Source organism: Coturnix japonica, chromosome 12 (genome assembly GCF_001577835.2).
Source record: "Coturnix japonica isolate 7356 chromosome 12, Coturnix japonica 2.1, whole genome shotgun sequence".
Taxonomy (NCBI): Eukaryota; Metazoa; Chordata; class Aves; order Galliformes; family Phasianidae; genus Coturnix; species Coturnix japonica.
The window spans coordinates 9,346,517-9,362,282 of NC_029527.1; the positions used below are offsets into that span (position 1 = coordinate 9,346,517).

Below are 15,766 nucleotides of genomic sequence, written 5' to 3' on the forward strand. Positions count from 1 at the left end.
TCTTGTATCTTTTGTCTCCTAGAACTCTCATGCTTAATAAAAACCCCAAAGCCTGTTTTTCAGTGCTGCAGAATAGCACAGATGCTCTGCTAGGGCTCCATTCTCTTTCACGACTGACACACTTGGTTCCTTTTTTTGTCTTAACTAGTTGATCAAGCTGTCCTCATCACAGGAAAAAAAAAGTGTTTGGAAAACTATGCATTTTGACCAACAGAAGGACGGCAAGGATTTGTACTTTCTGTAGAGACAGAGGGAACACAGCATCTAAAAATACTTGTAGCTGCTAAGCAGTGTTATCCCATTTCAGTGATTTATCTAATAGCTGCTTATATCACATATGGATTTTTATATATGTAATACAAATATGAGTCTGTATCTTTAACTGTGGAATGCTGTTTCTGATATGTTCAAGTCAAGGAACTGAGGTTCTGTGTTCTTACCTAATTTCAATTTTCTGGTTATGTTCTAACTGAATTCTGTTGAGAGTAGAGATTCAGTGTTTGTTTTGACTGATGGATCACATTCTCCCTTGAAGTTCTTGTCACAATGGTTTCTCACCACAGCTGCTTTGCTTCCCACAGTGTGGACTGTAGCTCTTTGGAGATGTAAAAGGGGGATCTAGATTCCCCAGGTTGTTGCAGCCTTCTGAAACCTGGGGCCTTGCAGCTCATCTCTCAGTTGGACGGGCTGTCGGAAGGTGTTTCCCTCTGCCCTATTTTATCTCCCCTTTTCATGCATTTTAGGGGTTCTGACTTCTGTCATAAAAGCTTCATTCTTCTGAAAGCAGAAAAGAAAAGCTGAGCTGATGAAGTGCGGCAGAAATGCTGGTAAGAAAGTATCTGTGTTGTCCCTGCATGACAATCAGTCACAAGGTGTTCCTTGCAACACTTCATTTACTAGCAAATTAATGAAGGGCCTGGATCAGCCTCCCCTTCTTTTAATTATCAAGTATAATAGCTAGGGAAGCAATATTCCAAATCATAAACTTTATTGCAATCAAGGATTTATCAAAAATCAGTATGAATGGCTCTGTTAATGGGAAAATAATCTCTGCAGACAGGAGTTGACATCAGCTGTGTGTGATTCTTCATGAGCCAGAAATACCTGACTGCTGAGCAAGTTCAGAGCTCTTTCAATTCTCCAAACAAATGCATTTTCAACCATGTTTCTTGATCTACGAGAATAAGCTGTTCCTCAAAAGCAAGGACCAACAAGCAAGTAAACAACAAAAACAGGACTATTTCTGACTAGACTGCTTCAGAACAGCGGGTACCACTCAGAGTTGTTTGGCTTCCTTCTGATTAAATGCAAATAGCTGGCTAAGGATCCTGTTTCATACTTGTCGCAATTGCAAGTAAGTAACCGATGATTAATCTCTGATTAATAATACTGATGCTTCATAAATGCATTGCTGCAAAGAGCTGGGTGCGACCTTCAATTAGATCACAGTCTTCATAATTTTGATAGCTTGTTGTGAAGAAGCGGCTTCAAGTACTTTTCATAGGCTGGGCTTATCTGTTTGGAAAGAGAATGTGGAAGGGAATTAATGGTAGTCAAGGAGGAGCATGTTATACATTTGTTTTCCTTAGGACTGATCTCTGAAATGCAGAAACTAGATCATGTTAAAAGAAATAATAGTAGCTTCAGCTATGTGCAAGGTCTCTTCTCCTGTAATGTGCACTGTCCTTCATAACCAGAGCACAACGCTTCACATCCCAAATGGGGCAGCGTACTGTTTAACTTCAAAAAATGTGCTTCAACTGGAATGTTTGCTAACGGCAAGTTTTGTGTTCAGCTGTAGAATTTCAAAGGAATTGCAGATTACCACAGTAAAAATCTCACTTAAGGCAAAATGAGTTTTCAAACAGAGCAACAGCCATTTGCATCGTGAGGGATTTTACTTTTCTCCACAGTGTGGGTGCATTAAGAAGCGAAAGTAAAATCCTAAAGATGAAGGATGAAATCGCCTTATTTAACATTTCTACTCTTTCTGGATGAGCCTATTATGAAAAAAAAATTAAGTGCTGCATTTGGAAAAAGAACTGGTGATTGGAAAATACCCTGCAGGTAGTGGCTTTTGCAGCCATTTAGAACTGTTTTGTAGTGTTAACCATGTCAACATGCTTTCGTTTTAGCTTGCTTTGTGCAGTGTTACTTCATTGTCATACATCTAAATCAAAACCATGCTGGTCACTGGGGCTAGTCCAGCTCCCTTGCTCAAGTGGTGGTTCATTGCCATCTAGCCCATGAGCTGCTGCATGTGTAAGCAAGGGCTATAGGTAGAATAACTGGAGAATCAGGGTTCATTGTTCAAAGTGAGATAATGATGGATGAAAGGTCTTACTCCAATTACTTTTATCTGCATGGCTTTTATTAGAAGAAAAGCAAATAGTTTCTGCTCTGGCTCATAAAGAATATGCCTGGCTGTAATCCAGCATCCATACCTGCTTGTTGGTGGGTGCCTTCTGAGCCCACTCATAAAGCCGCTGGTAAACCTGTCCGTCGTAACTGCCAAGTGCAGAATTCAGGTTCTTGTCTGTGAAGTCAAAAGCATCCACTAGTGGAACAGCATCCTTCCTACGGAGTACATGAAAAGAAAAAAGATCAACGTGAAAGTCAGCTACGCAAGTTCCTTGGTCTAAAATGCTTGTGCCAGTTTTTCCCTTTGCCTGCACTGCACAGGAAACTTTGCTTCGATTCCTCAGAGGCATGTTCTATTAAAGCCCTGAGTAAAAATCTTAAGCTTGTTACCACTGTAATTCTGTGATTAGTTCCAAAAATACTTGCTGCTTGGCTTGGTCCTGTTCAACTCTTGGTTATGGTGTGTTCCTGCTTCTTTCCAGGTGACCTAAGTAGGATTTCACAAACAGTAGCAGTTCACTTCTCTGCACCAGAAGTTAATCTGCTCTTAACAGCAATGAGTAGTGAAAAAGCGTTTGTAAGTGCTGTGGTAAGTTAAAATCTCAGCATATCTCAGAAGCCACGTAGTTAGCAATGAATGGTGTTGAGCAGATGCATCTGATCTGGCTGTAGTCAGAACTACTTATGTATATGTTGCAAGTCAGCCATGGCAACAGAGTAGGCTATATTAGTGCAGCTAAAGCAGACTTAGTGGTGTATAATAGGCTGTTATAGCTGTTTCCTGTAAGTGATGTTCTGGCTAGGTATTTTCCTGCTTTTGCTTTGCTGCATGTGGTATATTCAGGATTTCTTGATTTATACCTCAGGATTTCATGTTACCGAACTGTAATCTCGTGATTGCATGGGAGCGGGAATCTTAGATGTATTTTGCTCTGAAAATGAGCTTTGTGTAGATATTTTAGTCAATTTCTAATGCTGCCAGGCAATGAAAATAAAAACTGAATGAGATGAATTGACTCTGAACATGTTGCCATAGGTACAGCAGTACTGTTTGATATTTAATGCACAGAGAAACTGAATAGCTGTGATCTTATTGTGCTAGAATGGCTCACCGAATGATCCCTAGGAGGTCCAGGTATGATGCTGTGACCATGTCCATTTGAGCTCCAGTTATATATCCATCATGCAGAAAAATTCCTGCATTCGAGAAGATACCGTGTAGTGCAAACAGATCACAAAGATGTTTCATAATGTTCTGGATGCCAGCCGTGTTCTCAAGTTTTTCCACAGTCTCTACAAAGTTTTTCACAGTGATGTAGTGGCAGTGAGCCTGGAAAACAAATACAACCAACAGTGAATGCACCTCTAAACACTTTTAGTAGGTCAAGTGACGCAAACGTTCTCACAAAGAATATAAAACCTTTTCATTTTGCTGGCGGTTTTCCAGTCTGTATCCCTTGTCTGCTGGTTGACGAAGCATTTTGCTTTCATGTCTTACTAAAACAGTAGAGGAAAGGATTGGGGATGGAAGCAGTCAATGCTGGTATGTGTAAACATGAGAAACGTGCTTTGGAGATCATGGCAGTACTTCATGTAGTTTTGATGAATACCCCAAAGATTTTGTATGATGGAAATGTATTGGAATGTGCTTGTGTCAATCTCTACCAAGTGAATTTTGGTTATATACAGCAGAAGAAAAATCTCTTTGTTGGGCTTATGGTACATTTGGGCTTCAGCTCTGAAAACATCCATCGCCAGTGGAAGAACAATCAAACTTACTTCTTGCTTTTGCTGTTTTAAGTAAACTGATGATTTCTGGGTCAGAGACTGGCAGTGTCTGCTCAGTTACAGAAACACCAGCTCAGCACAGCCTAGCTCCAGAGTGAGTGAAACAAGATGACTCCACCTGTGTGTGGGGGTGACCCTTGTCATGCTGACATTCCTCCAGGTGGGTAGTGGTGTTGGTATCTGCATGGCTTCATTCCTCTGCTCTACACTTCTCCTCCCATCTGTGGGTGTATGCAAGGCACACCTGCATTGCAGCATGGTCAAGCAGCGTGGAGGTCAGCACAGACTGCAGAACCTGCCTGAGAAGCTGCGTGTCTACTCAAGCAATTAAAATCTATGGAGACTGCAGCAAAGCCATCACTGGTGTCTGAGCCACCTGGCTGAGAGCTGGCAGGCATTTGTGCATACAGCTGCCAGGGCAGCAGTGTGGGTGAGTCTCCAGAAAAAGCGAGGAGTAGAAAGTAAACACAGAAGCATCCTAAGAAGGCAGCAGGCTGTCATGGTTTTAAAGCTATGGATTTTGTTGCTTTCCCTGAAGTATCCAAGAAACAGTGGGGGCCCAGATCCCCTCTCTGTGTATTAAGTTGCTTTGGAAATAGTTTCTTTCTAAAAAGCCTTGCTCCTCCTCCTCCTCTCTTTCTTCTGCTCTTTTGTTGTTGTTGTTTTGTTTTTGTTAAGCTTACAGCATTGAGTACTCACTGCTTCCGCTGAGTCTGTGTAATTGAAAATCAGGAGTGACACACAGCAGACAGATGATCACAAATAACGCTGTTACTGAGAACTAATAGTACCAGCTCACTTTCTCAGTGAGTTCTTGTTTGAAAAGATTAAGTAGCTGTGCTTATAAGCGTGACAGAATCAATGCTTCTAATAGTTTTGAAACAATCTCCCTTTTTTGCTGAGAGAATTTGGCTCATCAGAGACTTCATCTTATTGACTGAGTAGTAGGTGGCTGTTCCCTCAGGCACCTTCCTACTATGGAATCATCTAGATGCTATTGCTGCGTTTAGGTATGTGTAGGGTTCCTCTTTCCCTTGGGGAACTTCTTCCTAATTCCATTTCAGTTTGGGTTGGCTCTGGCTGATCCATAGGTTACAACAAGGTATTTTTCATTAAACGCTAAATGAGACTGAAATAAGCCATGGATCTGTTTCAAAATCTTACCCTCATCAGTTTAGGAAGGAAGGGAGACTTCCACCATAATTGCAGTCAAATTGCACATAACCACATTAAAAAAGAATTTTGCTTCCTGGAGTTACTGAAGTATTAGGGATTTTGGCTTTTCTTTATATGTAGGGCCCTTCTACCCTCTTGCTTTCTTTTCTGCTTAGTTCTATATTAACTCCTTGTTTTGGTAAACTAATTCTGTTGTCCTGATCCTGTTTCAGCTGAAGAAGAGCAGACTGCCTGTCTATTCTGTGTGGACTAGGAACTGCTTTTAGGTCTCTTATTTGACTTTGCTACTTTGATTTCTTCCAGTAGTAATTAAGACTGCACTTATCACCACTCTTAATTATTTTCCCCGCTTTTATCTTTCCTTGTGAGAACAGGGTAGATTAAAAAAAAAAGAAGTAACAAACATGTTTCACCCTTACAATGGCTCTTCCAGCTTTTAGAAGGATGGCACTGGGGAGGCTTTCATCTGAAAGCCAGAAATACAAGGTTCTTCTAAAAAAGATGAGCATGAGCTGGAGATGGTGTGCTCTAATTGCTGGCTATGGAAGGTCTGATCCTGCTGCTCGTGGCAGCTTTTTGTTTCTACCATCTAGTCTTTCTCTACCTGGCCTAGACTGATGGCCAAGTCTTCTGATCAGGAGTTGTTTCCTAGTATGATATTCTGCTGTGCAGACCACAGTGGTGTCCTGATCTTTGTGGTATCCCTTATGTGTGAATGCAAAGCATTAAAAAGCACTGAGACTTTTTTAGGCTAATAGTGCTGTTTCCATTGCATAATGTATCCTAACAACAAATGTCAGATGAGCACAAAAACGTTACTAACCTTTGCAGCCTGTACCAGCTGCACTGTGCACTGGTTCCACGCTTCGTGCCTTTCAGCTCCTGACTGAATCAAGTCCTGCAGTTTAGCTGCTGTGCTGCTTATCAGCCTGGAAAATTAGGAAAAAATAATCTAAAACACATTTGAATATAAATATAGCAGCCCATGTGCACTCGTGTCATACTCAGATGTGTGATCACATGACAAAATGGTGTTTCAATATTCAAAGTTGGCTCAGTATGATGGAACTCTTATGGAAAACCAATGTACAAAGTGGGGAGAAGCACCCGAACCACTCAGGTAATAAGGGATTTCTACCTTCAGCTTCCCCTGTAAGTTATCAGAGGCCTCTGGAGTTTTTCTTAGGTTTTGTTTAAGGGGAGCTTGCAAAACAGAAGGAACCAATAGTAATGTTAGACTCCTGTTATACTGTTTAAATGACTTACTAAACAGAGCTTTCACCAAAGCTGTCAGAATAATGGCTCTGCTTTTTATCAGTGTCAATGACTGCAGAACTGTGCATCTGTTTACCTGGTCTTCAGAGATGACCTCTGTGACCCATAATACTAAGGAGACCATGCACACTACTGTTCTTAATTGCATTGAATAGCTGGACGAGTAGCTGAAAGGCTACAGACAGAATGAAAGGCTCCGTGATTGCTGTGTTATTAATTGAACACAAACATCGCTTTCTCAGGCATGTGAAATTTTAACTTGTTGTGTAGAATTGCATAAAGTCCAATTGCTTAAAGGTTGGCAACTCAGTACTGTGGTATGGGATTTACTTAATGTGTCACCAGCTTTGTATAGAATCAGCTCCCTGTGAGTACAGTATTCAGGTAGCACATGGCTTATGAACTTTTGATGTTCTGAGTATGAAAGTTCCTATTAAACATCTGCCATGGCTGTTAATCCTATGGGAAGGGTTAAGTCTCGCTTTTGCAGGAGTAGACGGTACCAATTTTTGTGGAATTTGTTATTTTACATATTTTACCTCTCTTTAAAGTGAGGAAGAAGCTGAGCTCTTAACACATTTCTGCTGCCAAACGGAAACCTCCACCTCTTTCCTCTGTACTGACCTGATTGCCGCATGTTGATAGGCCTCTGTATAAATGTCTGGGCTGAGGAAATCCAACTTGTCCTTGGCAGGACACTTCCTGGGTTTCATTGCAGCCAGATAAGTGACAGATGGTGGCACGGGCTGGCCAGCACGAGCTGCTGTGAAGCACTTAATCAGGAACCTGGGAAGAGTGTAAAAATCAGATCGAGCTACACTCATGATCTCCACATAGCAAACAGCCAAGCCAGAGGTAAGGTGGGGCCTCCCTGGGTTGGGCGGGAAATCGTAAGGTACAGCCTGTCCCATCAGAGGCCCAAAATAGACTAATTGATGAGCTTCTGTTTTGCCTGGTGTTTGTAGTAACCTGATCTTTGATGGGTCTTGGGAATCTTGTCTACTGCATTTAATGCTACGGAAATCTGTAGCGATGAACTTTTAGGATGGAATTTCTTAAGAGGTGATAGTGAGTGCAGCAGTGTATGCACACATGCACAGAGGGATGCTGTAGCACCTTGGTCTGTGGGAAGTGTACTGGTTTTCTCCTTCTACTAAAAGCACGCTTTATTAAAAGTTGAAGCAGATGTGATTTCTTTCCCCTGGATTTAATCTGCTATGGATTATCACCCATTTGGTGTTCTTGGGGCATGACTCATCTAGAGTCATACCCAACAACTATGCCTTCTCTGAATTGAAGTCACTCTACCAATATCACATAACGTCTGTTGCTTAGAAAAAAGAAACCACAGGACTTGTATAGCAACACTTTTGCTGCACTGCTAGACAAAGAGGAAAATTAGGTTATGCAGAACAGCACCTGCCTATGTCCCCAAAACCATAAATAGAAGAGAGAGTCCAATTCCCACACACCCCGTGCATACCAGACAGAAAACCTGAATGGGTTATGGCTCGAGTTGTATTTTTAGAAGGTGCTATGAGAAAGGAGTAGCTGGTTTTACTGGTTTTGGAGCAGAAGAGGTAGAAGTTGAATAAATTAAGGGGCAGGCTTTCAGCTGAATGAATTTGAATTGTTACCTGGCAGTTTGCAGGAGCAAGATGGTGTTTTCCCCTTCATAAATACAAGAGGCGAGTATTTTAGTGTACAAGGAAGGCAGTCCGCTCAACAAAGAGTAGCCGTGTCCCCCACATGCCCTGAGGCAGATATCCACTCCTGATGTGCAGTACTGAGAAATCATGGCTTTAAAGCCTGAAGAAAGTGCATGAAGCTGTTTATTCAAAAAAAAAAAAAAAAAAAGGAAGAGAAACAGAGTATGAATGATGAAACCATTCGAAAGCAATCCTCTGGGTATGCTCCTAGGAATGAGATCTTTGTCTGCCAGTCCAGCACCCAGTCTCCATGCTGGCCTTTGGTTTCTGCTGGGATGTCACACCCCCCTGTGCTGGGCATGGTGTGTTTGGTTTACATGCTTTTGGGCTCCCCTCAAGCAGCAGTGACTTTGGCTGTCTTTGTACATAGCAGGTTTTTATTTTAGGTTTCCAGTTGCCAAATCTTATGCTCTATCTAAAAAGTTTTGGTTTTGACTCAGCAGTGAATATTTGCACATGTTTGTAGATGAAGTTGTGAAATAGAGCTTTGCCACATCAGCTACTGGCAACGAGGGCTTTATCAGGCAAACATGCTTTTCAAGGACACCTCACTCTGCAATAGCTCCCAAAGCCAAAAACTTGGGGTGGTACAACAGATGCAGTTGCTGAGTGGTTGTGGGCTTGGGACAAGGCTCACAACATAAGGGCTGGTGCTAGATGATCTTTAAGGCCCCTTTCAAACCAAACCATTCTGATTCTAAGGTGTTTGATCTTTTAGCACTTCAGCTTTCTCCCGTTACCTGGTGGTGAGATCAATGCCTGTCCAGTTCGCTAAATTACACTGAGAATTAGGGATGAGAAGAGGAGCATTATGTGCAAAACAGCTGTGGGAGCTGATCCCATGGCAGCTCACCTCTGGCAGCAAAGCGAAGTTCCTCCCCTGGATCTCTTTGTAACCCTTGTTGAACAGCTCATGCAGGTAGTTGTTGATAAAATGGAAGGCATAGGCTGCTGCCAACTGAGGCAGCAACTTCTCTTGCTGGGTCTGGTAGTCAAGGATTTTTGCTTCTTCTTCCCTGTTGGAAGATAAACGATGAAGTTACGGAAAGTGTAGACATGGGCACAGCTTCTGGTAGTTCACCTGAATTGCATTTTTCATTCTTAAGAAGCAGCGAGTGAAAATGGAGCCGGTCTGGTTTGTCTCCCTGCTCTCCCTGTCCCTGTGCTGCAGCTCACAAAGCTGGCAGACAGGCCTGACCAGGAAAACAGACGTTTTTCTGTTGCATTGATGAACCAGGCTGTCAGATCAGAAAAGGTTCCACACCATTGGTCAGTACAGAGGGCAAACTGGGACTGTGTGAGAGGAAGAGGAGGAAAGTCTTTCAGGGCAGCACGCTGGTAGGTGGTGTAGCTGAGGTGGTTGCACTGCACTCTGAAAAGCTTTTGTTTTTCAGACTGGCTCCTCTGGTCAGCAAGGAGAGCAGCAGCCCCAGCTGATGCTCCTGCAAGGCAGGCAGAGGCGGCTGTGCTCTGACACTGCTTCCTGTTCAATGTGAAATGGAAATGACAGGTTTATAATTAAGCCTCTCTTAACAGCTGCACCTACACTTGTTTTATTTTGTTTTGTCAGCAGCTTCGACTTTTTGAGCCAAGTAGAAAACAGAAAAGCTTCTTGCAGATACAATTACTTTTTGAGTGTAGAGTTTGGTTAAAAATGCAGTTCTCTGCTGGGTCAGCTCCTCAGTTTCTCTGAAAACACTTCAGTCCAGATTATGTTAAACTTTCTGAGCTTTTGTTTTTAATGTTCTTTACCTCATGTGCTATGTTCAGTATACTCGGGGCTTCAACTGATGACACGAGTTGTTATAGCTCAGCATGCTGTGTTCTTGTGTTTGGTTTGCACTGAAAACAAGCTGTGTTGTCAAGAGGATCTTCTTGCTTTTGGAAGCAGATTTAAGAAGGGATATTAAAAACAGTCAACTGAAAGTATCTAAAAATTACAGGGATTCTTACCAGACTAAGAAAATTTACTGTTGAAAACTCAACTGTGGATGCTGGAAGCTGTTCTAATGTTGCATCCATTAGTAAGACAGAATTAGAATAACTTGTCTGTTCTGACTGGGCTCTGCTGAGTTCTTGGCAGAAAGGAAAGCCAGTTGCCTGTGTGAATTGCTGAGCTGTTCAGTGGGACAGGAAATAAATCTAAGATGTGCTGAAAGGTAAGCTGAAAAGTGAAAATACAGAGTGATGAACACAGTGCCAGGACCCTTCCCACTGCTACAGACTTGTGTGGCATTACCCGGGCTTCAGCTTGGACTGCCGGCGAACCACGGAGTATCTGATGGCAATGGTGCATGCTTTCATTAGAGGTAGAATAACTTCGTCTGCAATGAGGGAAATGCGTAATGAAGTCATGGTGAAGTAGTTAATCTGCTGTGACCCATGCCTTATATAGGTACCATCTGGCTGAACCTAGAATAGGAGAGAGGATTTTAGATGTCGTCTTTGATAACGCAGCTTCTCCCTACAAAAAGATGTGTAATCTCTATGCATTGCGTAAGACTAGCATTGAAATATTGCACTGAGTGCAGAACTAAGTATTCCCACATGTGATGGATGAAACCAATTTGTTTGAAGAGACAAACTCTTCCTGCTTTTGTCTCAGGTATCTTCTACGATCTCATAACTGATTCTAGCTGCACATTTTCATTTAGGATTTGGGTAACTTCTGCCCTTGACAAAACATCAGAGACTTGCATGCACCTCAAAGGGAGACTTTTGTCCTTAATTTAGGCAGGTCCCAGTCGTCTCTCTGGCTGCGTGATGAGATTCTGACCAGGCAGTCTGTGCTGTGAGCACCTTACATACCTCACAGAACTTGTTCAGCATGTTCTCTCGGGGGATGCGCACGTTCTTCAGCATCAGGTAGCCATTGTCAATGTGCTCAAAATTCATTTTAGGACCAATGTCTCCTGCGATTACACCTGCAGCACGAGAAAACACAGCCTATTTACTTCTGCTGAACCTCTTTTCTTCCCATTTTTGCATTGGATTGGGGATCTCTAAGGAAAGGCACGTTCAGCTCTGCTTCCCTAATGTGGGGGATGTTGCCAGAGGGATGCAGCAGTATCTGGAAATGTTTACCTGGGCACGGTGAATGGTCCTGAAGGCTGCGGATCTGCACAATGAAGGGATGCACACCGTAGCACTTCCCATGGATGTAGAGCTGGGCAAAGACCACGGTGTGTGTTGCTGACCTTCCCACTGCGAGAAGAGAAACAGACACATTCCCTTAAGACTAGGCACAGTGCAAATGCTTCACAGCAGTTAATGCTGATTGTATATTGGGTATTGCTAATGAATGGGTCAGGGTGGGTGTGATCAAAAGGTGCTGGGAATTGGAGAATGCCTAAATCTGCATTCTGAGCTGCTTTTGGCTCTAAGGACTCAGCAGGGGAGCATCTGATCCAGCTATTAACGACTGAGTGATGAACTGAAGTTTTTCATGTGAAACACCTTCCTGAGGGAAGCCTTGAATTTCACTCTCGAATTCTTCATGCTGAGACTTGCCTGTTTTCAGGGAATTATCTGCCTGCAGGTTTTGGTCCTTTGCATTCTATTTACAAAGATTTGATTCCTGCAGAGGCAGATGTTTCCAAGGGCTTTAACAGATAATGCTGGCTTCCTTCTGGCCTTTAAAGCTGTACAGAACGCTTAGATCTCATTGCCTCAAGGTGTTTGCATTTCTTATTGAAGTCCTCTGCTGGCACCTGGACCCTCAAACATGGAGCTTAAGCAAAGCAGACTGAGGAACTGAAGGAAGCAAATGAGGAGAACTGAAATATCATGGGGGGTGCTTACTGTCTCCGGGCCACCACTTCATTGCTGAGATTGTTGGTGTATTCAGTATAAACTCCTGTGTGCTGATATCAAAGACGGCTGTTGTTTCCAAACCCTGAAGATAAGTTCCTTTAAAAAAAAAACATAAAAAATATCCTGGTGTATCATGAGGGTGATCAGACAGAGGGGAGCATCCCTAGAAGCTGGTGTGGATGTTACTGAGCTTTCAGGGTTCACCCTCCTGCTGAGAACCACAGAACACTGCAATTCCCCAGTGTCTGCAGGACCCACCATCTGCAGTGAGCTCTGATGCAGACCATACTGGGGCACGCTGCCTGGCTGCTGGTGACTGATCCCTTCTACCACAAGCACCTACCCTCACTATTTTTTCTGTATTGGCAAATCAAAGGCAAGCATCTCCAGCTTGCTGAGGAAATGTCCTGCTTCCCCCAGGAGACCCACCTCAGTGACACAGATGGCTTGAACTCCCATCCCCTGAGAATGTGGGTGAGAGCCTTTCAGCCTGCGGTAACTGTGATTTCTCTGTAGCCTTACCATGTCCCAGTTCGGTCTGGGCGTAGCTTCCTATGAGCCGGTGTTCAGTGGCAAGAGGAATCCATTTGGCCACCTGTTTGTCTGAGCCCAGGACCGAAATGCTTCTCATGAAGACCCGGTGGAGGAGAAATGCTACATCTCCAGAAAGCGCCCTGGGGAGAAAGCACAAGTGGTATTTTTACACTGATGAAGTTCCAGGGATGTGATTAATGAGGCGGTGACGTGGTGGCACTTACTAGGCAGTACCACCTGCTGCATTTTGATTTCTGTGTTGTCATATTCAACACAACGTGCAGTGTCGATACAGCATTGCAGGAAAAGTGATTTTTCATGCTGGTTTTGTTCTTTCTTTCATAACACACTTCGCTTAAATGTCACTGGCTCGTTATTTCTCCTGCTCTTGGAGGAATTATCTGTTCTGAGGAGCAGATGCCGACCTCCTAAAACACAGCGCCCAGCTCCATCAGCCCCAAGTCTTTGACAGCTTTGTCAATTCTCTGTGTCTGATTTGATGTGGTTTTATTTTCTTGTGGCAAAAGATTCAAATCCATCCTGGTAACACCTGCTTTATTGGCTAGTCAGCCCTGTGCCATGGGGCTGGCTGATAGTGCTATTTAAGATGCTCACAGCTGTATTCCAGAAGCTGTGTACATGCATTCTCACACCTAAAAACAAGAGGCACTGCCACTCTCATTCATGTGGCTTTAATGCAGTGCTCTCAGCACTGAAGAAGACACTTCTCACTTTTAACAAACGACCCTGAGCACTTTTTATAATGGGCCTGTGAGTGAATCAGTCATGTTGCAAAAGCGGGGGAAAATATGAACAAAGAAGCAGTTAAAATGAAATTGCTTTGATTAACAGAGATAAGCTTAACAAACCCTTGTCTACCCATCCAGAAATGTTACTTTAACTGTCATCTCAAAGCTGGCTTTTAAATGTCTGTCCATGATTCAGCCTGCCCGGCACCAGGACTTTGGTTAATGAGAAGTTCCTGCTTGTCTGGTATCTCATAAGAAAAGAGCTGTGCTTCCATGCAGCCTTAATTGAGCAGAGCACGATCCCACGAGGCTGAAGCTCCCGGCATGGGGGGTCTGAGGGCAGCAAGCAGAGGTGGGGCTTTATAATCTGGGATATGTTTTTGCTGAGGGAGGGCTGTGGTAATTACCAAATCCAGGAGCTCTTGATGGAAAGTTTCCCCTTTATTGGTGCCACTCACCACAGGAGACAGAGCTCAGCGTAACAAATTGGAATCCTTCATGTGATGAAAGACTGGAAAATGACTTTGAGCGTCAGCGATGGTTTGCGATGCTCTTCTGAATGAGGCTTTTAAACTTGCACCTCACCTGGATCCTAATGCAGCGTGCACTGCAAACTTGGGGGAAGGAAGGAGGGAACGGAGCTTTGAAGTGGGGCTCAGCTGGGTGTTAAGAAAATGATTAGGAAAGGACTGTGAGAAACACTTTCCTCCATTTACTTACAAATTAAGCGGTGTGTTTGTTTGTTTTTAACACAATGTGGGTTTTGGGGATAAAGAAAGTGTCAGATTTGTCTGTGAGCCGGTACCACGAGCAGAACGGCAGCACTTCCCACTCTGACCGTGCGCCCACCAGCGGCTGAGCAGTGCAGGTGAGGGAGGTGCGGTGTCTCAAAGGACCCGAGCTGTCAGAGCCGGCCTCTCCCAGCCCTTCCTCGAGCTGATTCTTCCTGGCAAGGAAACCTTTCAACAACAGGCGAGTTGTAGTTACAAAGGAAATCACCTGTAAATGTATACAGATTCAGGTCCGTCTTCGCTCCATCCCATGTCCTGCATCTTTTTTCGGAGGTGAACGGCCTTTCTGACCGCTGCTTCGTACCGCTCGTTCTGGCTCTGGAAGTACTGATTTTCTCTGCTAAAAACCGGGTCGCTCTCAATAACGTCCACTGGGAAAGCAATGGGAAGCGTTACCCCCGCAGCGTGTGCCGTGCTCAGCGGGCACACAGCGGTGCCGGCCCTCCGCCCTACTCACCGACCGCCCGCCGCACCCGCGTGCGCTCAGCACCCCCGTCCAGCACGGCCGTCAGGCTGGGCACGCAGAAGGACGCTGTCAGCCTCTCGCTGGCCAGGTCGGGGTTCACCCTGGCGAGGCCCGAGCCCTGCGTGTCCTTGGTGGTGTCCAGTAGGGCCATCCCGGCGGCGCGGTGTGTTACTGGGGCTGCAGCGGGCTGCTGAGAGCACTGAGCCTCCTCCTGCGGGCAGCAAAACAGAGGTGCACTTTGAACGCAAACCTCTGCGCTGCTTTGAAAAAAAGGAAAAAAAAAAAAAAAAAAAGGAAAAAAAAAAGAGAAGCGACCTCCAGCAGCGTTTGGACGCTGCCCGTCCGTGTTGCGGCAGAGGGGAAAGGGAAAGCGGAGGGCTCGCTCAGAGCTCGAGGTGCAGGTCTTAGGACTTTTGTAGCTTCACTTTCAGCACTTTTCCTGCAAGAGGAGAAGGGATATTACACAAGCACATACATGGGTAAGGCACTCCCAGCGCCCGCCCCTTCCCGTCCCCGCCGGCTGCGACCTTGAGATCCCCCGTGCCAGCGGGGCTTGTACCGGGGGCCATAGTAAGGGGAGTAATACACAGTGCGCGGTGGGAGGCTGCGCAGATTTGCCTTTCCTTGACCCTTCCAAGGAGCTGAAGCCCTGGGATGTCCCACAGGCCGCCTCCTTACGCCGCTCGTTCCGATCCCAAGGCCGCTGCCCTTTAGCCCGTCTGTCCGTCGCTCCGCACACCGCCCGGCTCCCAGCGCAGCAGCGCCCGCCCCGCTCACGGTGCCGGTGTGGGGCGGCAGAGCGAGCCCTGCTGTGCTTTGATCCGGGTTAGCACAGCGCTCAGTGTGCTGTAGTATCCCACCGTGAGCTGCTCCTGTTACTGACTAGCAATAAGGCCAAGGTAACAGTGATAAGGTGAGGGGTGGTAGCCTTAAGTTGTGCCTGGGGAGGCTCAGGTTGGGTATTAGGAACAAATTCTTCTCCAGAAGAGTGACAATGCATTGGTACAAGGTGCCCAGGGAGCGCTGGGCTCATCATCCCTGAAGGTGATAAAGATGTAGACATGGCACTGACATGGCTGTGGGCATGGGGGTGGGATGATGGTT

General features: G+C 44.8%; 1 protein-coding gene across 2 annotated transcripts; it reads right to left on the reverse strand.

The window, feature by feature from the left end:
- Nucleotides 1-904: 904 nt before the first annotated feature.
- ACOX2 (acyl-CoA oxidase 2) lies at nucleotides 905-15,131 on the reverse strand. Of its 2 annotated transcripts, XM_015874924.2 has the most exons (15): nucleotides 14,978-15,128; nucleotides 14,654-14,873; nucleotides 14,405-14,567; nucleotides 12,645-12,796; nucleotides 12,111-12,218; nucleotides 11,394-11,513; nucleotides 11,118-11,233; nucleotides 10,549-10,721; nucleotides 9,163-9,325; nucleotides 8,238-8,428; nucleotides 7,225-7,386; nucleotides 6,149-6,254; nucleotides 3,474-3,691; nucleotides 2,445-2,577; nucleotides 905-1,515 (listed from the first exon to the last, which is right to left on the reverse strand). In XM_015874924.2, exons 2-15 carry the CDS (start codon nucleotides 14,811-14,813, stop codon nucleotides 1,453-1,455), a joined length of 2,028 nt encoding a protein of 675 aa, XP_015730410.1. In that variant the 5' UTR covers nucleotides 14,814-14,873; nucleotides 14,978-15,128; the 3' UTR covers nucleotides 905-1,452. The 2 variants fall into 2 exon arrangements, with proteins under 2 accessions (XP_015730410.1, XP_015730411.1); XM_015874925.2 differs by lacking the exons at nucleotides 905-1,515; nucleotides 2,445-2,577 and adding an exon at nucleotides 2,597-2,848 and having other exon boundaries at nucleotides 14,654-15,131.
- Nucleotides 15,132-15,766: the final 635 nt, after the last annotated feature.